General features: G+C 38.3%; 6 protein-coding genes across 10 annotated transcripts; 1 reads left to right on the top strand and 5 right to left on the bottom strand.

The window, feature by feature from the left end:
• Nucleotides 1-342: 342 nt before the first annotated feature.
• api5 (apoptosis inhibitor 5) lies at nt 343-7,172 on the bottom strand. Its single transcript, XM_058645752.1, has 14 exons — nt 6,869-7,172; nt 5,934-6,095; nt 5,662-5,755; nt 5,407-5,472; nt 5,115-5,266; nt 4,741-4,947; nt 4,347-4,451; nt 3,612-3,701; nt 2,959-3,140; nt 2,721-2,814; nt 2,528-2,584; nt 2,106-2,185; nt 1,815-1,957; nt 343-991 (listed from the first exon to the last, which is right to left on the bottom strand). The coding sequence occupies exons 1-14, from the start codon at nt 6,938-6,940 to the stop codon at nt 915-917; spliced, it is 1,581 nt and encodes a 526-aa protein (XP_058501735.1). The 5' UTR covers nt 6,941-7,172; the 3' UTR covers nt 343-914.
• A 571-nt stretch (nt 7,173-7,743) lies between these two features.
• Nucleotides 7,744-13,162, bottom strand: samm50 (SAMM50 sorting and assembly machinery component). 2 transcript variants are annotated; one of them, XM_058645753.1, is made up of 15 exons: nt 12,981-13,162; nt 11,631-11,741; nt 11,393-11,494; nt 11,104-11,191; nt 10,805-10,911; nt 10,509-10,639; nt 10,207-10,294; nt 9,886-10,014; nt 9,657-9,728; nt 9,495-9,581; nt 9,347-9,417; nt 8,829-8,895; nt 8,589-8,745; nt 8,251-8,392; nt 7,744-7,907 (listed from the first exon to the last, which is right to left on the bottom strand). In XM_058645753.1, the coding sequence occupies exons 1-15, from the start codon at nt 12,999-13,001 to the stop codon at nt 7,862-7,864; spliced, it is 1,419 nt and encodes a 472-aa protein (XP_058501736.1). In that variant the 5' UTR covers nt 13,002-13,162; the 3' UTR covers nt 7,744-7,861. The 2 variants fall into 2 exon arrangements, with proteins under 2 accessions (XP_058501736.1, XP_058501737.1); XM_058645754.1 differs by having other exon boundaries at nt 8,589-8,735; nt 8,828-8,895; nt 12,981-13,159.
• Nucleotides 13,163-13,822: 660 nt separating this feature from the next.
• Nucleotides 13,823-15,527, bottom strand: LOC131470161 (EF-hand calcium-binding domain-containing protein 10-like). Its single transcript, XM_058645793.1, has 4 exons — nt 15,147-15,527; nt 14,516-14,680; nt 14,304-14,394; nt 13,823-14,211 (listed from the first exon to the last, which is right to left on the bottom strand). Exons 1-4 carry the CDS (start codon nt 15,247-15,249, stop codon nt 14,166-14,168), a joined length of 405 nt encoding a protein of 134 aa, XP_058501776.1. The 5' UTR covers nt 15,250-15,527; the 3' UTR covers nt 13,823-14,165.
• A 120-nt stretch (nt 15,528-15,647) lies between these two features.
• On the bottom strand, nt 15,648-17,186 carry LOC131470160 (EF-hand calcium-binding domain-containing protein 10-like). The gene is made up of 4 exons (XM_058645792.1): nt 16,854-17,186; nt 16,480-16,644; nt 16,172-16,262; nt 15,648-16,092 (listed from the first exon to the last, which is right to left on the bottom strand). Exons 1-4 carry the CDS (start codon nt 16,969-16,971, stop codon nt 16,047-16,049), a joined length of 420 nt encoding a protein of 139 aa, XP_058501775.1. The 5' UTR covers nt 16,972-17,186; the 3' UTR covers nt 15,648-16,046.
• A 100-nt stretch (nt 17,187-17,286) lies between these two features.
• Nucleotides 17,287-19,474, bottom strand: LOC131470162 (ubiquinol-cytochrome-c reductase complex assembly factor 6). Its single transcript, XM_058645794.1, has 3 exons — nt 19,353-19,474; nt 18,423-18,549; nt 17,287-17,735 (listed from the first exon to the last, which is right to left on the bottom strand). Exons 2-3 carry the CDS (start codon nt 18,528-18,530, stop codon nt 17,616-17,618), a joined length of 228 nt encoding a protein of 75 aa, XP_058501777.1. The 5' UTR covers nt 18,531-18,549; nt 19,353-19,474; the 3' UTR covers nt 17,287-17,615.
• A 418-nt stretch (nt 19,475-19,892) lies between these two features.
• tdg.2 (thymine DNA glycosylase, tandem duplicate 2) lies at nt 19,893-26,412 on the top strand. Of its 4 annotated transcripts, XM_058646320.1 has the most exons (10): nt 19,893-20,221; nt 20,398-20,541; nt 22,325-22,635; nt 23,050-23,252; nt 23,452-23,521; nt 24,225-24,360; nt 24,488-24,570; nt 24,657-24,751; nt 24,837-25,008; nt 25,157-26,412. In XM_058646320.1, the coding sequence occupies exons 2-10, from the start codon at nt 20,483-20,485 to the stop codon at nt 25,249-25,251; spliced, it is 1,224 nt and encodes a 407-aa protein (XP_058502303.1). In that variant the 5' UTR covers nt 19,893-20,221; nt 20,398-20,482; the 3' UTR covers nt 25,252-26,412. The 4 variants fall into 4 exon arrangements, with proteins under 4 accessions (XP_058502303.1, XP_058502302.1, XP_058502305.1 ...); XM_058646319.1 differs by having other exon boundaries at nt 19,893-20,541; XM_058646322.1 differs by lacking the exon at nt 20,398-20,541 and having other exon boundaries at nt 19,894-20,212.
• The last annotated feature ends 1,064 nt before the right edge of the window (nt 26,413-27,476 follow it).

The raw sequence follows: 27,476 nt of genomic DNA, 5'->3' as shown, positions 1-27,476 counted from the left end.
TTCAATAATGGAAGCTACTTTGACAAAACTTACCCAACTCCAGCAGTGGACCAAGGGGAGGAGCCAAGAGTAAGATGGGGGGTAGACAGAGGATTGATTGAGTTATGTGGAGTAATGCAGACCATAGATTTTGGGCTAAAATTACTTGCCATGCTATAGAATATACATAAGCGAATACAAATGACAAACCAGGAAAAGCAGAAAGCTTATTGGACAAATGGAATGGATGAATGGGTGAGAAATAACAATTCAGACCAAAAGAAAATGTGCAGGAGGGATTGGGGGGCATCTTGAGCTTGAGGCTTAAGTGAGGAAAATTCTTCATAAAACAAGGACAAAATCCATAGTTCCATACAAGTTTATGATAAAAATCCAATGACACATCATTGTTTCATACAAAGTAACAATCAGCCAATTCAACTTAAGCTCTAATAAAAAATAAGATTAAATAAAAATGTAAAAAGAAATGCATTCATCAACATGTTGCAAGACAAAAGGATCTTTATCTTTTCCTACAGATATCTGACAAAAATATTTCAGTTACCACATGGCAGTCTTTTGATCCACAAAAATACACAGAACAATGTTTTGTTTTTTTTAAATCAAGGAAAGACACAATAAGGTTTTACTTTGACTAGGCTCTGGGATAAGAGGATATACAGAGAGTCAGTGTTGTAATCGCAGGTAAAAAAAAAGTCTGAGCCCATTCTCCGAGAGTCTGAAGACAAGAATCTCTAACCCCGCCCAACCAAAACGAAAAAACAAAAAGACAACCTGTGTGTGGGGGGGGCGGGGAGTGAAAAAAAGGTGGAGACTATAAAAAAAACTGAAGAGTAGATGACAAAAAGTCCAACACGATGTGGAAAAGATCCTGATGTGATGCAGTTCAATGAGCAATATTTTTTGTGTGCATCTTAGTAGATTCGACCTCGGCTCCTGTTTCCTCTGGCTCCGAAGCCTCGTCCTCGGCCGCCCCTAAAGCCGCCACGCTCTACAAGTTGACAGCAAAACAAAAAAATTAGAGGGAAAACTCCAACACTGAAGTATTGCTAGTATTGTAGGTGTCACACAAAGCACACTTTCATGGCTGTTTTGTTTAGTTGTTTAGCTAGTTAGGCTACCTGACAAAGTTCAGATTAGCAGGCTTGGGTGACTCGCATCCAACGTTTACCATTGATATGACACAGATCTGACTTGCAGGTTGATGACATTGACTTTCGGTGCATGCGTTTCAGCAAAAACCTTATATCAGATGTTTATCTGGTCACATACTGAGGTGAAACAAATTTGATTTTAAAATCGGAAGTAACTATTGGATTTCTGTGCCCACACAGCCCTGACGAAGTGTGTCAAAAATCTCTAAGAGCTTCTGTTTCTGCATTTTTCTTACATACCTCCCACCGAAACACCAAGTTTTGCATTGTTGATGTTGCATGTAAAAGGTATCAGTGTATGCATGTGTGTACAGGTGCAGTCACATTCAAGATATTTGCAGTTATAAATCTGATCTGCCACAAATGCGATTTGAACAATATATCAGGTAATCTCAACGTAATTTGTGACTCTTTGGTGCTGAGAATCTAAGTAGATTTCAGCTGCGGCCTTACACATGATTAAACTCAAGATTTTACAGATGCACTTTTTAAAATTCATAGAGTCAGGGTCAGAAACTACCGGAATTAAACATTTTCAGGTGAGTGCATCTCAACAGATTAGATGTGAATTAGAATAACACAAAATAGACCGGTGTGCAGTTTTTAAGATGAACATGCTGCATAAGTGTTTACAATAAAGTGCCACCAAGTGCTGCTTACCATAGTTAAAATTGCCAATTGTGGCGCTGTACTTGCCACTGGGGGGATTATAGATTTGCCGTGCATCTCTTCGGGGCAGAGGAGAGATCTGTTTTTTTGTGCTGCCCCCAGAGCCCATCTCCTCAGCTGATGGGCGTTTTGCCCTAGAGGGAAAAAAAAGTAAGAGAGGATCAATTAGGGCAACAAGGACATTCAGCTGATGTATGAATTGCCTCTAACAGCAAAATGAAAAGCAGGTTTCATCGATGATTTGTGGCAAAAACTGGTGACAAACAGTAGCAGCAGACTTACACTACAGCCTCGGCCTTCTGCACAGGTTTCCAAGATAGCGTGACTGTGCTCTTATATGATGGGGGGTTGTGGAATAAATCCTGCAAAGAAAAATTAAGAGATCCGATAAAACCCACCACTGGTTAGAACACAATCCACATTCTGTTTTTCTTCTACACCAAGGTGATATAGATATGGAAGCCATTTGTGCTATACTTAAATCTAAAATACAACAAATACTTCAGTCTCTATAAACATGTGTTAAAATGAGAAGCACATTCCCTTCTCGCCTACACTGAACTGGTTTTCATAAGCTCAATGTCTCAACTGTCTTTCGTTACTCTTCTATTAATTAAAAAACAATAACGTAGTTATTGGTAATTTGGTGTTGCATTCCAGATTGCACACATTTGCAGTATTTGTGTGTATGGCCAGCACCATACCTTGATGAGGACGTTGATGTTGTTTGTGATCTTCAGGGCCACCACTTTAATCTTGTTCTGATTACAAACAAAATAAAAGTCAGACAGGAGATCGTTAATGACAGGACTGTCAGCAAAAAAACATTGTTGCAAGCAATGTTTGCAATCAGGTTTCTACTTAAGGTAGAAAATATGAGCAGACAGTAATAATTACCTCGTCTGTCTTCAGAGCATCTCCCGTCTTGCCTTGAAGTGCAACTCTCAACTGTCGGATATAGACCTGCAGGCCTCTGGCAAAGTACTGTAACCTGTTGAAATGAAAAGGTTAATCCATTTAAAATAGCTTGCAATGATTGTCACACACTTGTTCTTAAAGCAATCTCAGTTTTGTATCAGCTAATGTAGCAGTTTATTGTACTCGTATACATTTTTTTTGCGAGAAGCTGTATCACCTGATCTTAAAATCTTTGACACGCTCAGCATCCACTTTGTCGAGAAGGAAGTCTGGCAGCTTCTTGCCCAGCTGGTGGAAGCTGAAGAGGAGGCACTCGACGTAGCTGAACTGCAGTTTGGGCTCCTCACTTGTTGAGTTCTCTCCATTCTCCACCTCCTCTGGTGGCAGAGGCATAAACTCCTACACAAACAAAAGGCAGAAAAATCTTAACTGGAACTTAATTATACATACAGCTCAGACTATAACGATTACCCAAAACGACCAAATGTGGATATTTTTCATCAAGTTTAAAAAAAAAAGAAGAAAAAAGCAATGGACGACATGCCTCTGCATTACACATTTGCAAATTTTAAAAAAGCAATCGGGGAAAAGGTTGTGGCATTTGGGAATGTGGGATATTCATAAATGAAAAATGATGCAAACAAAATTGAGTTGAACAAGTCTAACAGTAACACCTGTAAAAACATTTTTTACAGGTTTTAAGTACGGCTGCTGTTTCAAATAAGACATGAAAAAAACGAACTCAGGCAAATGTATGTCCTCGGAAAACAATATGAACTTAAAATTAGGCAAGTCCTCAAATAAACTAGAGGGGAAAACTGTCCATGTGTACTTGTGTATTGCCACTACAACAGGACAATCTGTTCTCACCAGCAGCTTGGTAAACAGCATGTTGACGTTGGCCTCCAGCTTGTCCATGTCTCCACAGAACGGACTCATCTCAGCCAGCAGCTTCAGTACCTACACACACACACACACACACACAGAGCAATGTGCATTGCTAATGAGAAAAAAGGGTTGTGTGGAGCAGATTAACGACCCATTAACAACATGCAGTTGGCTGACACCTCTGACAGGTGGCTGCCACACTGACTTTTATTTGCTGCTACTACAAGTGCTCGCCAAATGTCAGACATTAGCAGTTGACCTTACACCAGTTACCATATTTGTCAGGCCTTTGGGAAAGAGGAGGAGCTTTACCAGGATTAAAACATTTTTTGATTCTGGTTTAAGTTTGTTTGTCTGATGGCCACACAGATTTATTGGGTAAAACTGTATACATGTAAAATACAATCACTGAGGATGACAAAGTATATGAACACTTATTTTCAATGTGTTTCTCAAACACACTCCTAGTTATTTTCCCAGGTTACCATATTCTTAGGGGATGGAAAAACATTGCAAAACTTTGAGATACTGAGATTGTGATTCGGCACCACACAAAAAAGACTGAAATGAAAAGAAGTGCAACCTCTACAAATAGACATTCAACTTCATTTGGAAATAAATTCAACCATATTTGGAGTGCTGTCATTTACAAACAAAATTAAATATGGAACACAACAAGTCTGCAATATGTTATATAAAAATTTAAGAAGAACTCACCTCCAACTGAATGTCCACCTCAGCCACTGGGCTTGTCAGGATGCTGAGGTTGGGTAGCACATGTTCACAGAAGTAGGTTACAAAACGTGTGGAGTGGACATTTTTCTGTAAAACAACAATTAAGTAGAGTTTAATGTCTCCTGACATAATTTCTCAGCACATCCAGCAGTAACTTATTCACTTTATTTACTGATTCATTAGAATCAGTAAAAACTACTGCCATAGACACATTTAATAAGAACATTTTACACTCTAGAAAGCACCAACAAATTATACAAGACAAGAATACTTTTTTTTAATTATTTAGCAAAAGGCAAGCAAAATAAAACAGCTTGTACTACATATAAAGATGTTTGAAACATGAACTTGGCAAAGGTAAATTGGCATCACTCACAGAGAACAGGGGCAGGGCCTGACGTGTGCACTGCATCAGACGGTCAACAGTGTCAGGGTCGGCTGGGTTTAGAGCCTGTTCCAGGAAAGCCTGCTCTACAACCAACTCCACCAGCTGCTGCCGTCCATGCACCGTCTGCAACGCACGAAGGCCCGACACCACACGCATCAGCAACACAAACTCCTCTCCCGTCACGTCCTCCAGCACCTGAGCCACAAGCAAAGAAGAGACAAAAAGGTCTTTAACACACTTTTTTAAGCAACGATTACAAAAAAAAACTTGTTTCAATACAAAATTATTTTTCTAATTTCAGATTAGGCCAATATGGAGAATTACAAATAATGTAAATTATCTGTGCTACATGCTATGCTTACCTTCTTTGTTTCTGCAAAGACATACTCGTCCACCTCCTTTGTCATGACATCCTCTGGTAGAGTCTTTAGTTTGGTTGACAGAAACTTGATCGCTCTTTCTCGCACTATGTCCTCTCCCTGCAGGACCTGAGAAAACAGGCCTCCAAGAGTACCTGGATGACAAAAGACAAGAGCAGGCAGTGTTATGTGATTTAATATAACTTCGACTGACATCGACCACTGTGAATTTGACTAAGTTTACGCATACAAGAATATTATTTAGAGAATAGGCACTAGGGTAAGCAGCACTTACCCCTTGCATCTATCTTGAAAATAGAAATCAGTGCCACATTCACTTGGTTGAATTCTGCTGTGTCATCTGAAATACGTACACATTTGGATTAGTCAACGAGGCTGGACATCTTTCAGATTTTATGAGACATAAACAAACGTGTGTTTTATTTTTTATCCCAAGATCGATCTTAGCACACATTTGCTAAACATGTTTCAGTCATGGCTGATGGAAATGTATAATACTGCAAGTCAATTTATCTCGAGTTGTGAATACCTGTCTGAAGGAGCTGAGTGAGAATATCTGCAACTCTGAGGATGTTCTCGCCAGTTGCAAACCTTGGGAGCTCCTTAATGGCCTGCCTTCGAATCTGAAACAAGACACACAGGCAGTGTTGTTATAGAATGAAAATTACTTCTGCAAGTACATTTATCCATAAGACGAAAACAAAAAGGTGCACAAAGAACCCTGGAGGCTATAAAGACAATATCTTCACCCCTCTTCTAGTCTATTATAAAGACATACATGTGTTTTACTTTCATACTCACCGAAACATCCTCATCTTCACAAAGATCAAGCTGAGCATTTATGGCTGCATCAGCCAGCTCTGGAAAGCTGCTGAAAAACTTGGGAATAAACTGTGCTGCCAGGCGCTTCTCCTTAGGACCACCCTTCACACCATCCAAGATTACTTGGTAGGCATCTTTGTGCTGTGGATGAAGAGCAAATCTATAAATAAACATGTTCACATTATAATATGACACGAGTTCAAGAGTAAAGTAATTTAGAGTTTAGGGTCACTGTCTGTAATGCCCACTGGAATAGTTGTGCATAAAATGACAATCAGTGAATGTTGATGTAAGGACTTTGAATGACTTGTTCACCTGGTTACCTAGAAACCCATTTAAATCGTCACATTAAGGGAGAAGTGCTCTGAAACTTGCCTGAGTGAGAGCACAAAAGGTCATTTTATTTACACACAGATGTTAAATAATTCTTAAGGGAACTCGTCACATTGGGTAGAATATTCTGGGATACCTCCACTTTGAATGGGAAAATAAACACACACCAAACAAATGCAGCTAATATCTAATTTATTGTTATCGTTCACGACGATATGATTTTAATAAGACCAGTGTTTGAAAACATAAACCAGTAAAACAACAAGGCCCGGATTTTGCATCATACCAAGTTCTAGATAATCAGTTCATATCCTGTCAACCTACAGATTCATAAATAATCAACCGGATGGTTTCAATATGATCAATAATGAGGGTCAAATTAGGGCCGCCTGTGCTGTGGGTCCCCACGGCAAGGCTGTTGCCATTAGCAGTGTTAGCTACAGTTAGCCTAGCGCGCGCACAACAACGTTATATAAGCCAACACAGTTATCAACATTAAGGGTGGAAAAAACGCGAGAAAACAGTCCAAAACACCTTCCGTTTTGTCTAAATGTGGACCTTAAGAAGTATTTTGATATTACCGTGCTGAGGTTGTCCTTAGCGTCGGCTAGGATTCCGTAGTTACGGTAGAGATCTTCAATAGTGACCGCCATCAGCGTGCGTCAGGGTGACTGCCGCTCACAAATAAGAAAACCACGGAATAAAACCTTCCCTTCCGGGTCACTTTGTCTCTGCTTTCAGACGACTGGAACACGAGCAACGGTTCTCTTTACCGGCGAGTGTGTTCTGTGGAAAGGGGACGGGGAAGCGAGATCTGCATAAAACCGTGAATGAACACCCCGACGTCGGTGCTCCAGCTATGCTCTCCGACTAAAATGGTAAAATGCTACGGAACAAAGAAAACAGCGCATGCGCAAGTTTAGCGAACCGCGCGGAGCTCCACAACACACGTGACACGGGTCTGCGCAGAGAGAGCTGTGCGCAAACCCTCTCCAAGCCGCTTGTGAATAATAAAAAAACAATAAAGCTTGCATAACACACCCTTCACACTCATATGTACAGAAGTACAGAAGAGCATTAGGTCCACATGTAAAAAAACATTTTTGAAAGAAAGTAAAAAAAAAAAAAAAAAATAACCTGCATGAATTCTGAGATCAAAGTCAGAAATCTGAGAAAGTCAAAATTCTTTCCTCTCAGGGCCACTGTAGAATTGACTTTTTTCAGAACTAAGTCAATTATGACAGCTCTCTAAATTCTGACTTTAATCTCAGAATTCTGACTTTAAACTCTTCTTTATGGAGGAGAATTAGGGCCACATATACATCATTGCAAATAAGAATTTAAACACAGAATTCTGCCATAATTCATGCCGTTTTATTTCTTTTTCTTTTCTGTACTTCCGTATAGATATGACCTCTGATAGTAAATGAAAAATAAATATATCAAAAAAAGAAAATCAGTGCCAACACTTTTATTGAGCCAATAAATTGCAACAAAAATTCTGTACAAGCATCATTCCCTTAAAAAAAGTTTCTGGTATCACGTGGTGAAGCATAAGCAGAAGAAAAGTGGCTTCACAGGAATCTGATTCCTGCTCCAAACTGGACCCCGTCACATATCCTGCAAGGAGAAGATAAAATGATTTCAGAGCAATTTCAAATAAACCATGAATCTGATTATTTCTGGTGCATCAGAATCAGAGAGCAGGGATGGATTGATACCAGATGTATCGACTGATGTCAATATCAGTCTAATACTGTATTTGAAACGTTTTACATGACTAATAAAACATTGATTGTGAAAATACAGAATTGCAGTATATAAAAAGCTTCTTTTTTCAGTGCGGGTTACACTGAATGAGACAAGACCTAATGTTAAATTTTATTATTCAGTGGTTGTTTGCAGGGATGATACTGGGGATCAAGTATACCTGGTGTCTCAGCTAACCTAAACCTAACCCTACCTGTCTCCACTCTGGACACCCATGGGAATGCAGTAATTCAACTCCAGCCTGGCAATGTTCCCCAAACGCACAACAATGCCCAGTCCATATGACCAACGGATGCATTCTGCCAGTTTCTTCAGATGTGCTTGTGGCCCCTCACCTAAAAGAAAATAGACATATAGTTTAGTTTAGGCCAAACAGTAGATCTGTTTTGCCAAGACAAATTCCAAACCTGGAATAGGTAAATATAACATCAAAACAGATCTTTCCTGAACCATCCTTCTGATTAAAATGAATTAATGTTAAGATCTGCTCTATAAAATATGAACCTTAAACTGTAAATGTAAATTGCTCACCATAGTTGAGGTTACACAGGTTTCCGGCATTGAGGAAGAAGTGTGTTCTGAAGAGGTCACCAAAGCCCCCTCTGCCTGGTCTGAAGGGAAGAGGGGTATAGAGGTGAAGGCCTCCAGCCCAGTAGGCTTCTCCTCCCATGTAGTCACCTGCCACACCAGTAATCCCAGCACACAAGCTTGCAATCAGTCATCTAATTCCAGTGTGGTTATCAATGAAATCAGCCAAGTTAGCATCTCACCTTCACTCTGTGGGCCCATACTGTACATGCTGAATCCCCTGATGCTAGTGGGGCCACCTAGGTAGAACCTAGAAGTCAAAATAAGACAAAAACCCATAGGTTTTATGATGAAAGTGGGTCTAGCCCAGACATTTGCAAATTAAAAGCACAGATAAATGCTGCTCTTTTACTTGGGTCACTAAATCACAGTCTCCATTATCAGCAGCAGTGACTTGTTATGCAGCACTCACTGCAACAATGAAGGTATCTTCAGTGCAACACTGCTGCAAATAGGGCCATAAAAACCCTCATTTGAGAGTCAGTCAAATTTGAACTTAGTCAAATTCTGTGACTTACACTTTCATTAATCCATGTTGTCCATCACAAACTAACAATTAATTATAGAAGATGTACATTTATCAAAAATCAACACAAATAGAAGCTTAAAAACATGACTCAACATTGTGGCCACAGTCAAACATCTTGAAATCAATGGACTATCTAATAATAGCAATAGACTGATGCAGAATATTACTGTACCTGTCTGCTACGTTTGTTGGATTCTCTCCGATGGGTAGAAGCAAACCACCCCACATTGAGGCAGAGAGGACCTGGAGGAGACAATTACAGGGTTTAGTAAGGTCACTTCTAATAACTGAACTGAAAAATATGAAATGTATAAACTCACAGAGTCCCAGAAGAGTGATTTGTTGAGCTGGATCTCAAAGTCCTCCTTCAGGAAACTGACGTCTCCCCCAGTGTAACCAGCAAGTTCCTACACAGCCACACCATAAGTAATGTTGTTTTCATGTATCATTTGGATAGCTGACTAAACGGGTAAACTACAAACCTGGTGGATCTTTAGTAAGCCACCTTTCCTGGGAAGAATGGAGGAATTCCTGGTGTCAATGACCATAGCGTGCTGAAAAAAAATGGCTTTCTCAATATACACGACACAGATTATTGTCACCGTATCTTAAATATAAGCACTGGATTACAGCTGTGATATGAATTTTCTGTCAGAGGGAACAATTTCAAATCAGTCAATAAAAATGCGATGTAAAATTGCAGACAAACACCGAAAGTGAGGACTTAAGGGAATGGCCACTCTCCTCGCGGATGGCAAAAGATGCAGTGCGAGCCAAACAGCTCAGCTCTCTCCAAACTCCCTCCCACTTCAGTGTTTGATTGGTCTTCCACACTGGGAACTGTGTGTGACAGATTGATAACAGGTTTGTACAGTTATCATGCAACAACAAGCATAAACAATAGCATAGCAAAAAGTGTGTCTTTATAACAAACAAAGAACAATGGCTTTGGGACAGTCTCTAAAATCAGCTTTTTAAATCATGTAAAACTTAAAAAAGAAACACGATATATTACTAGAAACAAGTATTTACACTTAGTTCTGCAGAGACGCCTCGATCTGTCTCCCTCAGTGAACTCCACGGAAATTGACCTGTTACCTTGTACAGGTTGAGTGTGATACTGAAAATGAAAAAGGAAATTTAAATACCCTACAAAGATTACTTCCTGATTGTAAACTACATCCATCTATAGTTACTGCTATACAATAATGGGTCATTGGCTGTGCCTTTGGTAGGGAACTACCTGTCTAATGTCAATCTAGATATAATAGACACACATGCAAAGTGATTACAACTGTAAGAAAAGTTATTTTATGGAGGTGCTCATAACTTACTTGCGTTCAAAGTGGCCAGGTTGGGGTTTGAAGAAGGACAAGCCATAGGATGTCTCTTTGGTGCCATAGGAGAACTGAAAGTTGAGCTTCTCTGCACGACCAAGTGCATTAGGTAACTTTAGCCCCAGTACCTAAAATTAAAGTCGGTATGATTAGATTATCACAATGACAGACAGCTTTGAAATAAGTACTGAAAACTGAGGTTTAAGTCAAAACTGACTCATTGTCTATAGAAAGAAACTGATTTGCCCATTTTGATGGAAGTAGATGGTGACAGGAACTATAATATTGCTCACCATGCTCCCTTCATTGTTTCCAACCATCGTATTGTAGCTGCCTGTTAATCGTCTCAGCTCAATGACCTCAAAGGTCACATCAAGGCCGTTAGGAAGAGCATCCTCACCTAAGGAGATGAGGAAAAAGAAAGAATATTAAGTTTAAAATGATGACACCAAATCTCCTGTGGTAAAATATGGAACTAATAATAATTACTGATCCTCTTAAAGAAAATGGATCATTATAATTTGAACATTAAACAATTTATACATAGTAATTTGTACATTTATTGGAAAGACTGTGCTCTGAATAACTGTACCTCGAGAAGTGTCAATAACAACTTCCACTTTTCTGAAAATACCAAGGCGCAGCAGCTTCTGTCGAGCTTCATGAGACTTCCGCATGACCTGTAACACAAATTAAACCATGCTTTTATGCCGGTAGATGTTACTCACAAGCACAAACAACCCTTCAGGTGATGGTTTAGTTAAACAGGAAAAACTGATTTGGCCCACTTAACTAAAGGCGAACCTAATACAATTTGTACGTAACATGTAACATGTAATCGAAGTAATCAAAGTCGTAGTGCCGTCTACACATACACCTACATCAATCAAGTTTTTTGCCCGGAAAACTTCTGCAATTTCGTACGTCAACAAGTCCTCTTTGGTTCTTCCGAGGCCGTCTATGTGCACTCGTTGAACCACAACCTGAGAAACAAGAGAGACAGACAATACTGAGAAAATTAACAACATCCAAATCAAAACACACTGTAGAGAGAGTGTCCCAGAGAGTCCCAGAGACTGAGTGTGGTGCAATTAATGTCTGAAACATGAAAAAACTTACATCTTTGTTTTCAAGAACTTCTTGTTTAGGCTCCTGTTCAAACTCTGCAGCCTCTATGTCGTCTGGTTGAACTCCAAGCTCTGGCCCTTGCATGGGCAGAGGATCCAGGCTCTGCAACACAAAACATTATAATTTCATTCAGACTCCTGACAGAGTTCAAGCTATCAGGTCTGTCACAGACCGTCTGTGTAGTTATATTCTTGACATTTGACGCCCTAAACGTTTAAGAGCTTCAAACCTCTGCTCCAATTTGTCTAGCTACAGCCTCTTTGCAAGTAAGACTGTACTTTATTAAGTGCAATTACATAACTGTACAATATTTAAGTATTGTTTAAAAGTATCAGTGCTCATTTATTTCTACTAGATAAATGTTGTCCTTTTACTTCACTCACTTTTCATACATATGAAATATCACAAATTCTTTAAAAGAGGAACCTGTTTATTCACTGTTTTAGATATGTATCATATCTCCAGATTTTTGTAGCTAAATAGATGATACTTTCTTTCTTTTATTAACATTTACTATTATTTATTGTTACCTTTTGGTTTTGCAAATTTAGCTTGCAGTGTCGATACTTCTATTGTAAAGTTCACTGTTGACTACCAAACTATATAGTGTTTGTTTATTACTATTATTGACTTGTTTATTAATGCATTAGTCTCATTATTCATTGATGTACATATTTCATTTTTTCAGGGAAAATAGCTTTGATTGACTGAGGAGATTGACTGTGGTGGTGTGTGTTGGGTGGGGTGGGGGCACCGAATCCCAATGTCGCCTATTGCCGGCCCTGCTGTCCCTACACGCTAATGCATCACAGGTATAAACCTAGAAGCAAGGGGAAATGAGAAGGAAGCTAGCGACACTTTTTGAGTGTTTTCAACAGCCTGTTCCCGGGTCTACAGACATGTTAGAGTAAAACGTGCAGAAAATACCCCTGCTGCAGCTGCAGCAGCCTGGGATTAGTGGCAGTGACAGTAAAGTAGACCACACCACACCACACCACATCACTGATTGCAGTATACAGTAAAGGCAACTAGAGCATGCTGTGAGCAGCACAGCATATGAGAGTGGAAGCCCCTTTAGCATTTCACTGAACAAAAGACAATGAATGAACGTTTCTCTATGAAATTAAAACTGTGTCTGCCCATTTTTACAGTCACAGAACTGGACGCATTGGCCTTGTTGCTGAATTTACAGTATAAATCTTTTCCTACAGTACACGAGAACAAACTATATTAACCCACTGTATGAACACACACTCGGGCTGTGACAGACAGACAGACATAGACAGAGAGAAATAGAGAGGTCACAGTCATGGCTGACACTTTAACCAGACATTCTCTTACCCGGGCGTGAACGGTGCCCATGTTGAGCTCCACGGGACGCTGTCCTATTGAATATGGACGGAATTTAAGTAAAACTAAACTAATTTAATATACAAGTAACCGGAGAAAGACTACGACAGTCTGTAAAAGGAGGCGGCCATGTCACTTCTTAACCACGCCCCCTGCTGATGCGCGTTCAACACTTCAACGCTGCAAAATCCGTAGTTTGTCTTCTTAACATGACTTATGACAAGCGGTTTTAACATTTAATTGGTAGACAGGATATTCACTACCTATATACTATATATGCAACGTCATTCTTACTAGTCAAAACTACAGTTACAGATATCTGTAATTCAGTTTTTACTCGCCACAATGTTTTGTCATTCACGTGTATGGGGTTTGCCATTATAGATATCCTCAATTCAGTTATGGATGTCTCTAATTCGTTCCAGATATCCAAACGTCATGATGAATAGTTATAATTCAAGTTCAAGATATATTTAACTATCCCCAATTGAAGATATCCACATTGTCCTATTTTTAAGCTATCATGAGCTAAGTTTCACATAGTCAAAATGAGGATGGAGATATCTTGAACTTGAATTATGACTAGTCATTATGACATGGTAGATATCTGAAACTGGAATTAAAGATATGGCAAAAGTGGCGTCATTCCGACTAGTAAAAACTGAATTTCAGATATTTGTGACTGTGGTTTTGACTAGTAAGAATGACGTCACAGATGTCTAGAACTACAATTCATACTAGTCCCAATGAAATTATGACTAGCTTAAATGATAGACATCTTTAAAGATAATTCCAGATAGTCAAACTTGACGATTAAATGTTAAAAGGGCTTGCCACGATGGCTGGGCTCCAAACTGATCTTTGTGTAAGATTTTTGTTTGTCATCTTCTTCTTTTTCTTCTTCTTCTTGGTTATGTAATGGTGGTTGGCAACTTTCTGGTGCATTACCACCACCAATTGTTTAACCGACTGGAACTATCACTTCCATTTTAAAATAAATCTTAATAAACCATGTATGTCCAAACCATGATTTATTTATTTTTCTTTCCTTTGCCATCCAGTAACATCATATCAACTTTCCTTTCTTCATTACTCTTTACTATGGCACTGTGGTGCAATGCTATTTCTTTTTCGGGGTCCCTTTGCACATTTGTATCACAAAAGTATCAGCTGAAGCTAAAAGTGTCCATAAGTTCCTGAGCATCTCTGCAGGCCCTGTAGTCTGTAAAAACAATCACAAAAAAAGGGAGATTTTTAAAAAGCGTGTAAATATTGTCTTTGTCGTGATGTTTAGATTATAAAAGCTGGTCTTACGCTTCTGTTTTGAATGTCTTGTGAGATATTCTGTCTTCATTTATACCTTCAGGGCATTCATTAATGTCCTTGATGCCCAGTGTGATCAGTGCTGGGTTAAAGGATCCGCGACCAAAAAAAACACAGTTCATTGTTTAAAAATATTGATACTGTGAATGTTATACATTGTTGTAACAATCATAATAATAACATTGTATGCAGTGATACCTCACCCTGCTTGTATTGTTCAAAAGTGATGTAGTTTTGATTAGTGGGATCCAGTATTCCGAAGACTGCGTCCAAGTTGGAGTCGTCAAACATATTTGGCCCTTTCACGCCACCTTGTTTGGAATTCTTTAGCTGTTCCAGCTGCTCAATAAGAAACTCTCTGGGTTTTTCTGAATGAAAGAATCATTTAATGTATCAATAAATCACCCGGTTTTTTTTAATTATTACTAATTTAGGTAGGGTTTAAAGAAAGATTCAGAATAAAAATCTTTCTCTAAACCCTCCCTACACAAACCAGTATTTTATACAAAAGTAAGTACAATGTTAAGGAAAGTAGTGAAGATCAGTGAGCAGCAGTATGGGAGAGGACACAGGGGCAAGATGAAAGCTGTGATCAGATGTGGCAAACCCTACGGGGGAAGCCAAAAGGACAAGTACCAGTAGCATTGCTTAACTTATCAAATGTTATAATATTGAGTATAAAATTGTGTTTGTTATTTAGCCTTTACAAACTGGACAAAATATTAGAAACATCAAATCAATATACCCAATTGATTAAAAAAATAGTTTCAAAAAAGACTGAAATGTGTGACATGTGTTCCTAAAAATGTTTAAAACAAATATTTAATCACTAACCGGGTCTGTAAAAGAAGAGCATACTGGTCAGATTGTCCATGAGCTCGATTACTTTATGTTTTTTCAGATAATCAGCGGCATCTTGTTCTCTCTGCGTCGCCATCTTCTTGACTTCACTTTTGTTGAGGCTCGTTGCTATGACGCCAACATCTGTCGTTTGTGCGCGCGCACGCAAAGGAAACCACAAAGAAAAAAAACATCCCACTCGATCTTACGTTTGTAATATCATGCCACTTTATGTTGTGCAAAGTATGAATTGGTACATTGGGACGACGTCACGGTGGCTCGTCTCCCGGATTTTAAAGAATCCATCTATTACGTTATTGCTACGTACTTACCCCCATTATCACCTTTTATATTCACAAACAGAATTTTATGCACATATTCCCCCCTCCCCCCATCCTTACTTTCATTTCGTTATGTATTTATTTAATTTACCAGTTTCTGTTGATTACACAGTACTTTACATAATATGTTCTATGTACAACAATTCAACAGGTGTCATAAATGCATTTTGTTTTAATTGAGTATTATCAACATCAGACATATTCATGGAGGTAAATGCAGCGTCTACAGTATAGCATGAATGTGACATGCCCAGTTACATGGTTTGATTTGATTATAGAATCTGTCCTTCAATTATATATAAAATAAACAAAAATAAAAAACAGTAAGAGGTCAAAAAACCAGTAGCAGTATATTAGGTTGTGCTAAAGTTTTATCTAATAGTAGTACAGTTACATGCAGTAGAGTATTACTCATTAAACCTAAATATGAGCTTTGAGATATTCCACCACACTACATTTTTGGCTGACAACTTACATGACATCAATATGGTAAAATATTAAATTGAATAAAAATTGGAATAGACATCAGCTGAGTAGACAAAAAGGTTAAATTTCACAGATGTTCATATGTTGTGGAGCATCTCTGCAGGCCTTGCATCCTGTAGAAACAACAACAATGTTTTATACATGTGAATATTGGCTGTGTCATGATGTTTTGAATATAGAAGCTGGCCTTACGCTTCTGTTTTGAATGTCTTGTTGGATATTCGGTCTTCACCGACACCTTCAGGACATTCATTGATGTCCTTAATGCCCAGTGTGAGCAGTGCTGTGGGGAAAATGGTCAGAGAGAATTAATTCACAGTTAATTGTTTAAAAACATTACCATTAATATAGTATTTTTTGTAGGCCACTGAGTGATGTTTGAATCAAGAGCAGTTCATATGAAGTATTGTAAGTAGGACTTACGGCTTAAATATAGAATACAGCTTCTATTACAGTGGGTATACTATATAACAAGACAAACCTCAATGTTTTGTGCTCACCTTGCTTGTATTGTGCAAAAGTGATGTAGTTCTGATTAGTGGGGTCCAGTATTCCGAAGACTGCGTTCAGGTTGGAGTCGTCAAACAAATTTGGCCCTTTCATACCACTCCGTTTGGAAATCTGCAGCCGTTTCAGCTGCTCAATAAGAAACTCTCTGGGTTTCTCTGAACGAAAGAATCAATCAAAACACAACACAACAATGAAAGTCATAATGTTCAGCTTCAGACTGGAGTAGTGTTGATTCAACTACACGATTACACGGTAGTCAGCCTTTACCATCAGTGGACAAGAGAGTAGAAACACAGCACAAACAGCAAAGATCTGTATAATGGGATAACTAACACTTAATATTGTCCTTTAAATGATCACTAACCAGGCCTGTAAAAGAAGAGCATGCTGGTCATATTGTCCATGAGCTCAATTATTTTGTGTTTTTCGAGATATTCAGCAGTGTCTTGTTCTCTCTGTGTTGCCATCATCTCCGCATCCATTTTGAATCTTGCTTTTTGTTCTTTTCTGACTGTTTAACAACAGTGAACACTGAGGGTTTAAAGTCATCTTTCACAGTACCTTTAATCAGATTAAAGGCAGATGTGACACATGAGAACAACTGTCCTTTCATTCTAAAATGAGGGACAATCTCCAGAAAAAGAAGGCCGGCTCAGCATCCATACTGTATGTCTAGTGTGGAATGGTTTCCTGATATGTAGCTTGTCTTGTTGTTGATAGATTTAGAGAGACTCAGGTAATTGAGTAAACACTCTGGATCAGACTGTAGAGTCATTTAACACATTTTGACAAAAAAAAAAGATTAGAATTACCTCATTTATTTAGTCTTCTTGGTCAAAATAACACTTGACAGCAAATGAATACAAGTGGATATATGAAAAAAAAAATTGGATACGTTTCAAACAACATCCTTATTGCAGCAACCAGACAACAGAGGTGTAGCATTTGATTCCACTCTTGTTTGTTCCAGTAAAAGAAAACACCAAACATAGAAGGTATCAGTTTCTGATGACAAAGAAAGTGCTTCAACATCCAGGCACAATTTTGCCTCGAGCTACTGACAAAACTGAGCTACTTCAGTCTGCTTCACTGAGAGTCCACCACACAGAGGATGTATAATTTAACATCAGTCCGCTTTTTGGTTGGCAGCAAGCTGCTGTAAGGTAGCAGCAGCTTCTTCTCTGAGTTTGTAGCCCAGCAGTTCTGTCTGAAGCTCCCCAGGCCTTGGTGGGGTCTCTGGTATGCTCTGGAATGACACACAAACATGTAACATATGAACAAAAAATCTCCAGTTGTTTGGAACTGATGGAAAAAGAAGTGAAAGCAGAGTGGTTCATCAACTTGACAACAGCTTCAACAATTGATCTATTAATTGATGATGACTCAACTACTAAAATAAGTCACCAACTATTTTCATAATTGATTATCAATTTGAGTGAAACATGTGTATGATTTCAACAGTAGATCTATCTATCTATCTATCTAATAATGTCAATCAATATAGGTTTTACTATGGCCGATGTCAATCTTTAGAGATCAGGGCAGGCAATGGCCAACACATGATGGTGCATTTCACTGAAAGTGTACTACACAAACAAGAAGATCAAGATTTCTGGTACGTGAAGGCCACCGTAGTTCCTTGACACTCTTGGGAAATGGAAGGGTTAACAGAGTCCTCCATTTACAACAATCTGCAGTCTCAACATTATACAACACAAATCGTTACACACTGGACTTTCATTAAATATCATGTATAAAATAAATAAATGATACCGGAAATCAAAAACTAAATTATATTAACATTTTCATGCTGCTGGGTACCCTCAATCTTTATCACAAAAACAGGCCTGATTAATCAGTATACCTCTGATGTATCTCTGTTGTAGAGGTTTATTGAACATCTACAGGAAACACAGTTTATATTGTCCCTTACCAGATCGGGTAAGTAGTACTGGTGGACGAACTGTGCTCCTGCAAACATGGCCAGCATGCTAGCACTGAACATCCTCAGGTACTGAGGCCAAGACACACCAGCTGGCATCTTTACAGATTTCCTCCACCTGGAAATTGAGAGAAAACTGCAATATATACCAAAAACAACCATCTCATCTTTTTATGTTCTCCCTTTTTCACTGTTGAACCGTAAAATATGTAGTTTATGCAAGAAAATGTGTGCTCATTTAGTCAGGATGTTGCTTGCAGTGGACAAAAACGATGAGAGAGACACACTGGTGTTTAAATTATAAACACAAGCTGTGTTCATTAATGAAGATAATATTTTCTGTGTTCATATTTTGTAGTAGTTTGTACAGGTACAGAGAAAGACATCTTAAATGTCATTACTAGAAAATATTAATTTGTTTAAAAGGTAACATAATCGTATACCTAATGTTCAATACGGACATCTGAATCTTATTAAGTATTAATTCAAGAAAATTCTTAATGTAATGTAAAAAGATTCTTCTTACTGGCTTTCCCCAAATTGTGCTGAATGTTCAATACTAAAAATTGCAATTTCCTATTGTAAAATAATATAATTATTATACAATAATTCAATTTTTTTTGTTTCTCTTTCTTGACCTCTATCATGTTTAAAGCAAAGCTGGAAATATTAAGAACATTAAAAGAAAAGTTTGCCCCACCTCTAGTAACGATATGAGTAATTTCATTCTGTAAATATTTCATTAATAAAAACAAATTCTTCATAGGTTTTCAATTTCGAGAGACGATGAGCTGTGTGGTTCGGTCATACTGGGTTTGTTGGGACTAATGTGACAGCTAACAGCTGTAACACTTAAAAGCAAACAATAACGACAGAGCACTAGACATAAAGTGACATAAACTAACACTGGTATGACCTTACCTCGGTTATTCCACTGTTATTTACACAAATCCTCACAAAATTAGTTGAATTTCGTCATTTTGAAAACAAGTGTTCGTCAGGTCACACCGCTGTTTGGCTAACTCGGTGATGTTTTAAAATAGTAGAGAGCGCTCACTCCTCTCTAATTCACTGATACCACACACATTAGATTTCAGATGCATGTTTAACCATAGTTTGTTGGCTCTTGTTTTGCGACTGTATTCATCAAGTTGTGTTTATTGACATTTAGTTTCACTAATAAAAAACAACGACTATTTTATTTGTATTTTATTTTTTTAAATAATAATTTCGGCTGTGTCTAGTGTGCCTTTTTTTTTTTTTTACTGCCGAGTGATGCGCTTTACAAAAGCTTACCATCTTTGAATGCAGCGCTTCTTTGTGATGTAAATGTGTGTTGGCGCTTTCATATATTTAGCCTCTGTCGCCATCTAGTGCCAGTCGACGGTAGCGTCTGGTCAAACAGGCGCTGCTAACAACAACGTGTACTTGCTGGATGACGTAGTCCAGTCCATTATTTGAGAGAGACACTACTCGTGTTTATTTTTAATGTATTTAATTTAATTTAACTGATGTATTCAGATAACTCTGGTCGATACTATTCCCACACTCCACTTAAGTCGGTGGCGGCGGTATTTCACCTCAATGCCGGTTGCCACGTACCATAAAACGGTGAAGAAGAAGAACCGGGTGGTTGAGCGAACACCTCCCAACCAGACGGTGGCGGTAGCGCATTCTAAACGAGAGGAACCGTCGACCGTTTAAATGGTCTTTGTTTTGGTTGGATCATTCCAGCCCCGTCTGCCTTTTCTCTCTCTCCTTTTTTAATCAAAGAACAAAATGTATGCAAGGTAGGTTAGTTTGATCTTTTGTGTTCATGTGTCGGAAATGCATCGTCTTCTCTCCACGTCCGAGATTTGCAGCTGCGGGACCGATGATTGTTGTTGTTAGCTGACTGTTCGTCCACAGCTCCTATCATCTTTGTGCCAGCAGTCAATGAAGTGTTAACGTGCTTGAATGTCCACAGCTCCTGTTTCCTCATGTGTAGACAGACATGCTCCATCTAGTAGCATAGTAAATATTCATGTTATTCAAGTAAGTCAACTGAAAAGATGGAGGAAAACCACTACACGTCGTCACTGACGGTTCCTACGGATTATTTTCAGCAGTGGTGAGTGAGTTGGTGATGGAGGTGATGCCAGGTCTTACATTTTTTTTTATGCATGGGATGGAGGAGCACAAATCCTTTGACATATCATATCTCATGCATTTTATACTTCGCCTTGTAGCAAGTGATACCAGTAATTATTAATGGTGATGAAATGTTCCTGTAAATGGAGACAAATGGCCATTAATAGCTCTACACATCTACCACCCGGTGTTGTGTCTCAATAAATGTAATCATTCACTTTATATATTGGGCCAGTCAAAACAGAAATCTCACATTTTCATAATCAATCTCAGACTTTAATATCAGATGTTGGAATCAATATGATTTGTATCGCCTGTCTTTACTTTATAAAATAGCAGATTAAATATGTTTGTCTTTTGGACTGTTGTTCTGACAAAAGCTTACAACATCAGATGAGATGTACCGATTTCCGATATGCTGATATATCCTGAGTGCTTGGGCCAATAACAGATACCGATATCGTTCCTTTTGCCTAACTGCAGAGGAAATTAATCTCTTCTGCAGTGAAATTAACACAACATTTTTCATTCTAATTTTTCAGCAGATTTGGATATAAAATATCTCCATGAGCGTCAAAAGAATAATATCTGCAGGGGGCGCTAGCATAGAAGTCAAGGAGGTAGCAGCTTATTTGGCCTACTTTACTATTCTCTTTTTAGTTATATCGGGGGATCTTGGCGTGTTTGGCGATATCCGATAATACATTTTAAAGCCAATATCTGCCGATACTGATATCATACCAATACTATTGTGCATCCCTACAATTCATGGACTGAGTGGGTGATTAATGGAGAAAACTAGAGAAAGCACTCAGACATCGCAAACATTTGCTCAGTGTCAATACACTCTCCTCTCTTGCAAGGTTAACATTTGTTTAATGCACCTGTATTGTCAACGGCTGACAAATGTGGCCAAGATAGATAGATAAGTTGACAAGTATAAAGGAATATCATACTATATGTATATGTATGTATATATATATGTATATATGTATGTATATATATATATATATATATATATATATACATACATACCTAAACATGACTGTATTAACTCTGAACATATTGAATTATAAACTGAATGCCAATGGAAACTCTATAATGATGGTATGGATGTAGAATCAGGTGCAGATGAATTGATAATGATATAATATTTACGTGCAATTCTAACAATGAGCCTGATGCTGGTTTGCCACATTTAAAGGGATATTACATAACATTGTCACTTGCTACAGACTGCACCTGCAGAGGCACTTACTCAGCAGATGCACTGCAGGCAGTAAATAAACTCTACATGTGTCTTATATGTAGTTGGTCACAGTCACTGTGTTTTTGCACATCCTGTTGGTTGCTTGTATGTCTTCATTAATTTATAGACACACTTCATGGAGACATGGATCGGTGGAACAAACACATGTTCTAGGTCATGGTCTCTCGATCCTGGTCTTGGAGAATCACTGCCCTGCATGGTTTAGATAGGACAGTGGGTCCCCAGGACCAGGATTGAGAAACCCTGTTCTAGGTTACATATGCACAGACCAGATCGACCTGATGAAATGTAATTCAAACATGTTAACATCAATGCATGTATGTTTTCTCATCTATTTCTTCATGCAATGAGCACCAGAAATAATTTGTCTTTTCTTGTCTCGTTTGTGGTTCTGTTTTTGTATTGTAGCGTTGATCTCCCTTCACTCTTTTACCATTTGTTCTTCCTCCTCCTCATCATCTTCCCTTCTTTCATGCAACCTTTCCTTTTCTAGGTACCAGTCCAGCCAGCAGCATCCTGAGGCACAGCATGTTATGCCATATCACAACATGGGCTATCACACAGAGGGTCCCAGAGATGAGCCTGTCATGGCTGAGCTGTCTGTCCACCGGGAGTCGTCTTTTTACCAGGAACCTTTTTACCAGAACTGCCAACCAGCCCAGAATCACTATCACGAGCAAATGTACCCACAGAATGTCACAGAGCAACAGCAGCATCTTACAACTCTGCACCACCCTCAACATGCGATACAGCAGCAGGAGCTGAGCATCCAGCACCAGCCTCAGCCTGCTGGTCCACCTAAAGGTACTTAAGATGTTCATGATGTAATTTTTCTTCTTAAACCCAAAGCAAGATCACAGAGTTTAATGTAGCCATACTCATTCAAATATGTAGCATTTTGGCTTTCAAATCTCGGTCAAAAAAAAACCAACAGTTTGATGAGGATTCTCCGAAATAATCCAGGAACTAGAGCTTAAATTTAGAATTAATCAATTTGTTTTGTTAGTTCACACACTATTTTTTTGCCAACTTTAAAATAATTGAAAGCATGAAGAACTTAAACCATAAATTATTTATTTATATATATATGTGTATGCACACAGTCAGTTGGTCTTTGAATCCATATTACGATGACTTGGTTTTGAATCTACCAACAAGCATCCACCTCGTTTTTACGGTCACTGTTATACCTCACATCGCTCCTCCTCTCTGTCCCAGTTGTGACACCAGTGAAGAAAAAGAGAGGCCGGCCTCCGAAACAGCAAGCCGAGGAGGGCGAGATGCCAGACGAGGAGGAGGATGAGGCTGAGGCCGCCAAGAAGGCTAAGAGGGCTCTCAATCGCTTCAACGGCATGACAGTGGCTGAGGTTATGGCCAGAACCTTGCCAGATGTTATTACCTTCAATCTTGATATTTTGATAGTGAGTTCACTATTTACCTGTTCAGAATTGATGTGTTTGACAGAATGATTATTTACAACTACCTGTGACCCTTACACAAGGTAAAAGTGATGCATTTGAAAAAGCCTAAAGCAGTGTGTAAATGGTGAGAGGTTTCAGTCACACAGAACTGTAGTTTTTAGGACTGCTGCCATGGTAACCCCTTCATGTTTCTCCTCAGATTGGAATTAATCCAGGACTAATGTCAGCCTACAAAGGACACCATTACCCAAACCCAGGAAACCATTTCTGTATGTTGAAATCCAATTTCCTTACCGACTACAGTAAATCCATGCCAGTATTCACCCTGTTGGACACAGCGATTGGTCATTCATTGTGAATGTTTTTTTTATGCAGTTTAAAGTCTGATGTTGTAACACTCAATCCATTGAAGCAGCCTTAAAAATGGTGTCTTGGGTTTGAATATTATTGTTTGTATGAACAAGGGAGACAAGTAACTCGGCAAAATGTTGAAACCATTTAAAGCTTTTAATGGCTCAGTAAAGGGCATTAGCAACATTTTAGGGGCCAATGAAAAGTTTGTGAATGTCAAATTGTGATTTATTATGTGTGAGTTTTTTTTTTTTACCTGACTCTTCATAAGGTTTTAGGTCTAGTTCCTCAAGAATACTATATTTGTTATTACAATGTTTACAGTCTTCTTTATTTAACATTACAGTATCATTTTATAATTTCTGACATTGATGTTACTTGTGCTGATTATAGTTTACGGGACAGGGCAGCCAAACATTTGACACCGATGCTGTCATTGGCTGTACCTCAAACTAAAAGGTTGGCCAAAGCTGTTAGCTTCACATTACGTCACTAAATGATGCTGGAAGACCACCTTGTCCATCTGTGCGTGTGCGCCTCTGAAGTTTATGTCGTTTTTGACGGCTTATATTTGCTCGATGGGTTGCTCGATACATTTTGCAACTCTCACTTTCTGTACAGGGAAATGTCTGTTTCTTGCTGGTCTAACTGACGAGCAGCTCAGCTACACGCACGACCAAAGCCTGCCAGAGAATTACAGCATCGGCTTCACCAACATGGTAGAAAGGACCACACCTGGCAGCAAGGACCTTTCCAGGTGGGGGATTGTGGTGTGACCATCCACAATTTCATTGTTTTAGTTGATGGTTTTATGTCATGTATGCTTCTAATGTCATCAACACGACAGAACTTCTTTGTGAACGACTTTTCTGTGTTGGTTCTAGTAAGGAGATTCGTGAAGGAGGTCGGCAGTTACTGGAAAAGCTGAAGAAATACAAGCCTCTGATAGCAGCTTTTAATGGCAAAGGTATTTAAAGTGTACTATTGTCTGTTTACATGACCTATTCATGAAGCATTGGACATATATATATATTTATTTATCTATTTTGGCAGGTATTTATGAAATATTCTGCAAAGAAACCTTTGGTGTGAAGGCAAAGAATCTTGAGTTTGGTCTGCAGCCCTACAAAATCCCAGAAACTGAAACGGTAGGAGTACAGTACTTGAATTATTCTTTAAAAAATACTTGGCAACACAATAAACAATCTTCATAGTGTACTTCCTTTTTCCAAGGTGTGCTACTTGATGCCCTCATCAAGCCCTCGCTGTGCTCAGTTTCCCCGCGCACAGGATAAGGTCCATTTCTACATCAAGCTGAAGGAACTGAGAGACGAAATTAAAGGCTTGGTACCAAGAGACGAGGTGGAAGAGACACGTTACTCCTTCGATCTGCAACTAGCTAAAGGTAAAGCGTTGGCATCGTTTTCTTTAACTGTACCTCTGAAACAGAAAGTGTTTGTGGATGCACAGCTTTTTGGGTGTTTCTGGAAAAATACACACATTTGTATCTGAATTTAAATCTCACATTATTTCTGATAATTGTGTTCTTGCAGAGGATGCTAAGAGGATTGCAATCAAAGAAGAGCAGGTGGATCCAGAATATGAACGCGGTGGTGGTGTAAGGCAAAGCAACAACGTACCCAACTGAAAGAGATAGAAGAGAGGAGAAAAACAAGCCTTTTTACTGTAGCACAGTGGTAGTGAGGTTACTGGACATTCCAAACAACTGAATTTAGTTGGAAGTATTCTGAAAACTTTAAATGTAACTGTTAAGAAATTAACCACCAAGATGGATTACCATTGGTTGAAGAAGTAATCTTTTACTTCAATAAAAGTAGAAACACCACAATAAATTAAACACTTCACACTAAAGTCTTGCATTCAGAACCACACAGAAGTAAAATTGTGTACATGTCATATTGGATCATAATGGATTTTCATGTAGCTAAATCTAATTATAATCAGGTAATCACACATCCGCATCATTATCCTATAAGATACAAGGAATTTTTATATCGAGATAAAACAATGCCTTCTATCTTAAAGGGTATTGATGTATTTTTAAAAGCATCTGCAAAGTTACAGTTTTTAGATAAACATGTCAGAAAATGTAGCCTGAAATGAAAACAGTCATGTACAATTACCTACAAATTGTACTATTTTACTGCACTTCATCGCTGCTGTATTTACTTTCCACCACTGTAACATATTACCAAAGCAAGGTACAAGTCTGTTTTGTTCTTTCTACCGTATAGACAGATAAATAATAACCATCAAGAATGGGGGAAAAAAATCATGAAAAATGTTAAATGTTGCAGCAAAAAACAAAATAAAAAAAAAACTGCTGCAGTCCTTTTTAATGTTTTTGCACGTGTTTATGGACTGGCTTCTGCTAGCTGCTTATTTAATTTTTAATGTATCTTACATCGACACTGCAGTTGGAGGTGTTTGTTGAATAGATACCTTTTATAATGGCTACAAGATGCATCCATGAGAATAAGAAACCCTCGGATAAAGAGGAAGAGGAGTTGCACTGTTCCAGAGACGCTGTAAAAAAAACCCTCACACATTCACAGATAACACAGATGAAGGGCAGATATTTACACGTTCTAACTCCAAAGCAGACTGTGCATGTTTGTGTTTCTTTTAATCACTATTTATTGCATTTTTATGGTATTTGAGTCCAGTGACCTATTTTTGTATTTTGAAAGAATGACACATTTTCTGATTTAGCAGCTGTATAAATATGTATTTGTACTCTAGAATTTATAATCTGTTATTACAGCTATTAAATCTTTTCTAAAGCTGACACATTTCTGTCTGATTGTCTGAAGTCATTCTCATCAACTTCTCAAAAAATCTTAAATGCCTGGTGAGACGACATTTTGAGATGAAACACGGCATTAAAAAAAACAGATTCTCCTATCTCAAAACAGAGTCCTTCCAAATAAACACTGATGTAATAAATCCATAACACTACCATCAAAAGTCCTCATGTTTGTTTTGCCATCATGAGGCCAAGTGACATTCAAATGTTTCCAAGCATGTGGAAATACATTTCCTTTTTCCGAATCTGGTGAAGTTGTTTTTCAGTCCTGAAATAGCTTTACACTACTTTGAAAATGAAACACAAACATTACTTGTTTCATACATTTACTCATGGCTTTCAGCATTTTGTGCAGTTTTATTTGTGTGTGTGTCTGTGTGTGAAATGGGAAAAACTGTATACAATGGAGAAAAATAAATAAAAGAATGCTGGTACACTGTGACAATACAACCAAAGCTGGTCAACCATTAGATGTTAGATGTTTCTACTGTATATACCAGGGTATGTGATCAGAATGGAGCTGGGGAATTTTGACTAAGCATGTGTAGAAAATTAATCCAATAACAAAATTATAATAATTAGAGTCACCTTATTTCTTGCTCCATCTTAATCTGATTTCTATAAGAAGAGGAAGAGGATGAGAGGGCAAATTATCTTATTGGGAATAAATCTGAAAATGTATTTGCACCACTGTATTTTAACATGATAATGGTGGTATTTCAAGATACTTGTTATTAAAAGTTTAAGAGCCACTGGATTAGATGGATATAGTTTAATGGTTTAAGTACTCCATGCTGAAGAAGTTTACAGGGAAAACAACCTTGGTATGCAAAAACAAACAAATAAACAGAGGGAAAACTGCGAACATTACATCGTGGTAGCCAATAGAAAGCAATCACGAGGAGTTTAAAAGTCGAGCAGCTCATACCAATTCAACAATGGGTTATACGTGGTTGTGTTTGGTTGCGATTTGAGAAAGCAATTTACATTTTGAATGGAAAATTCAAATATCTTTTTAAACCCGACATTAGTATCATCCGCTCTAT

The sequence above is a fragment of the Solea solea genome, chromosome 12 (assembly GCF_958295425.1).
Source record: "Solea solea chromosome 12, fSolSol10.1, whole genome shotgun sequence".
Classification (NCBI taxonomy): domain Eukaryota; kingdom Metazoa; phylum Chordata; class Actinopteri; order Pleuronectiformes; family Soleidae; genus Solea; species Solea solea.
The sequence above is the reverse complement of the archived record's forward strand: the minus strand, read 5'-3'. Positions and strand labels throughout refer to the sequence as shown.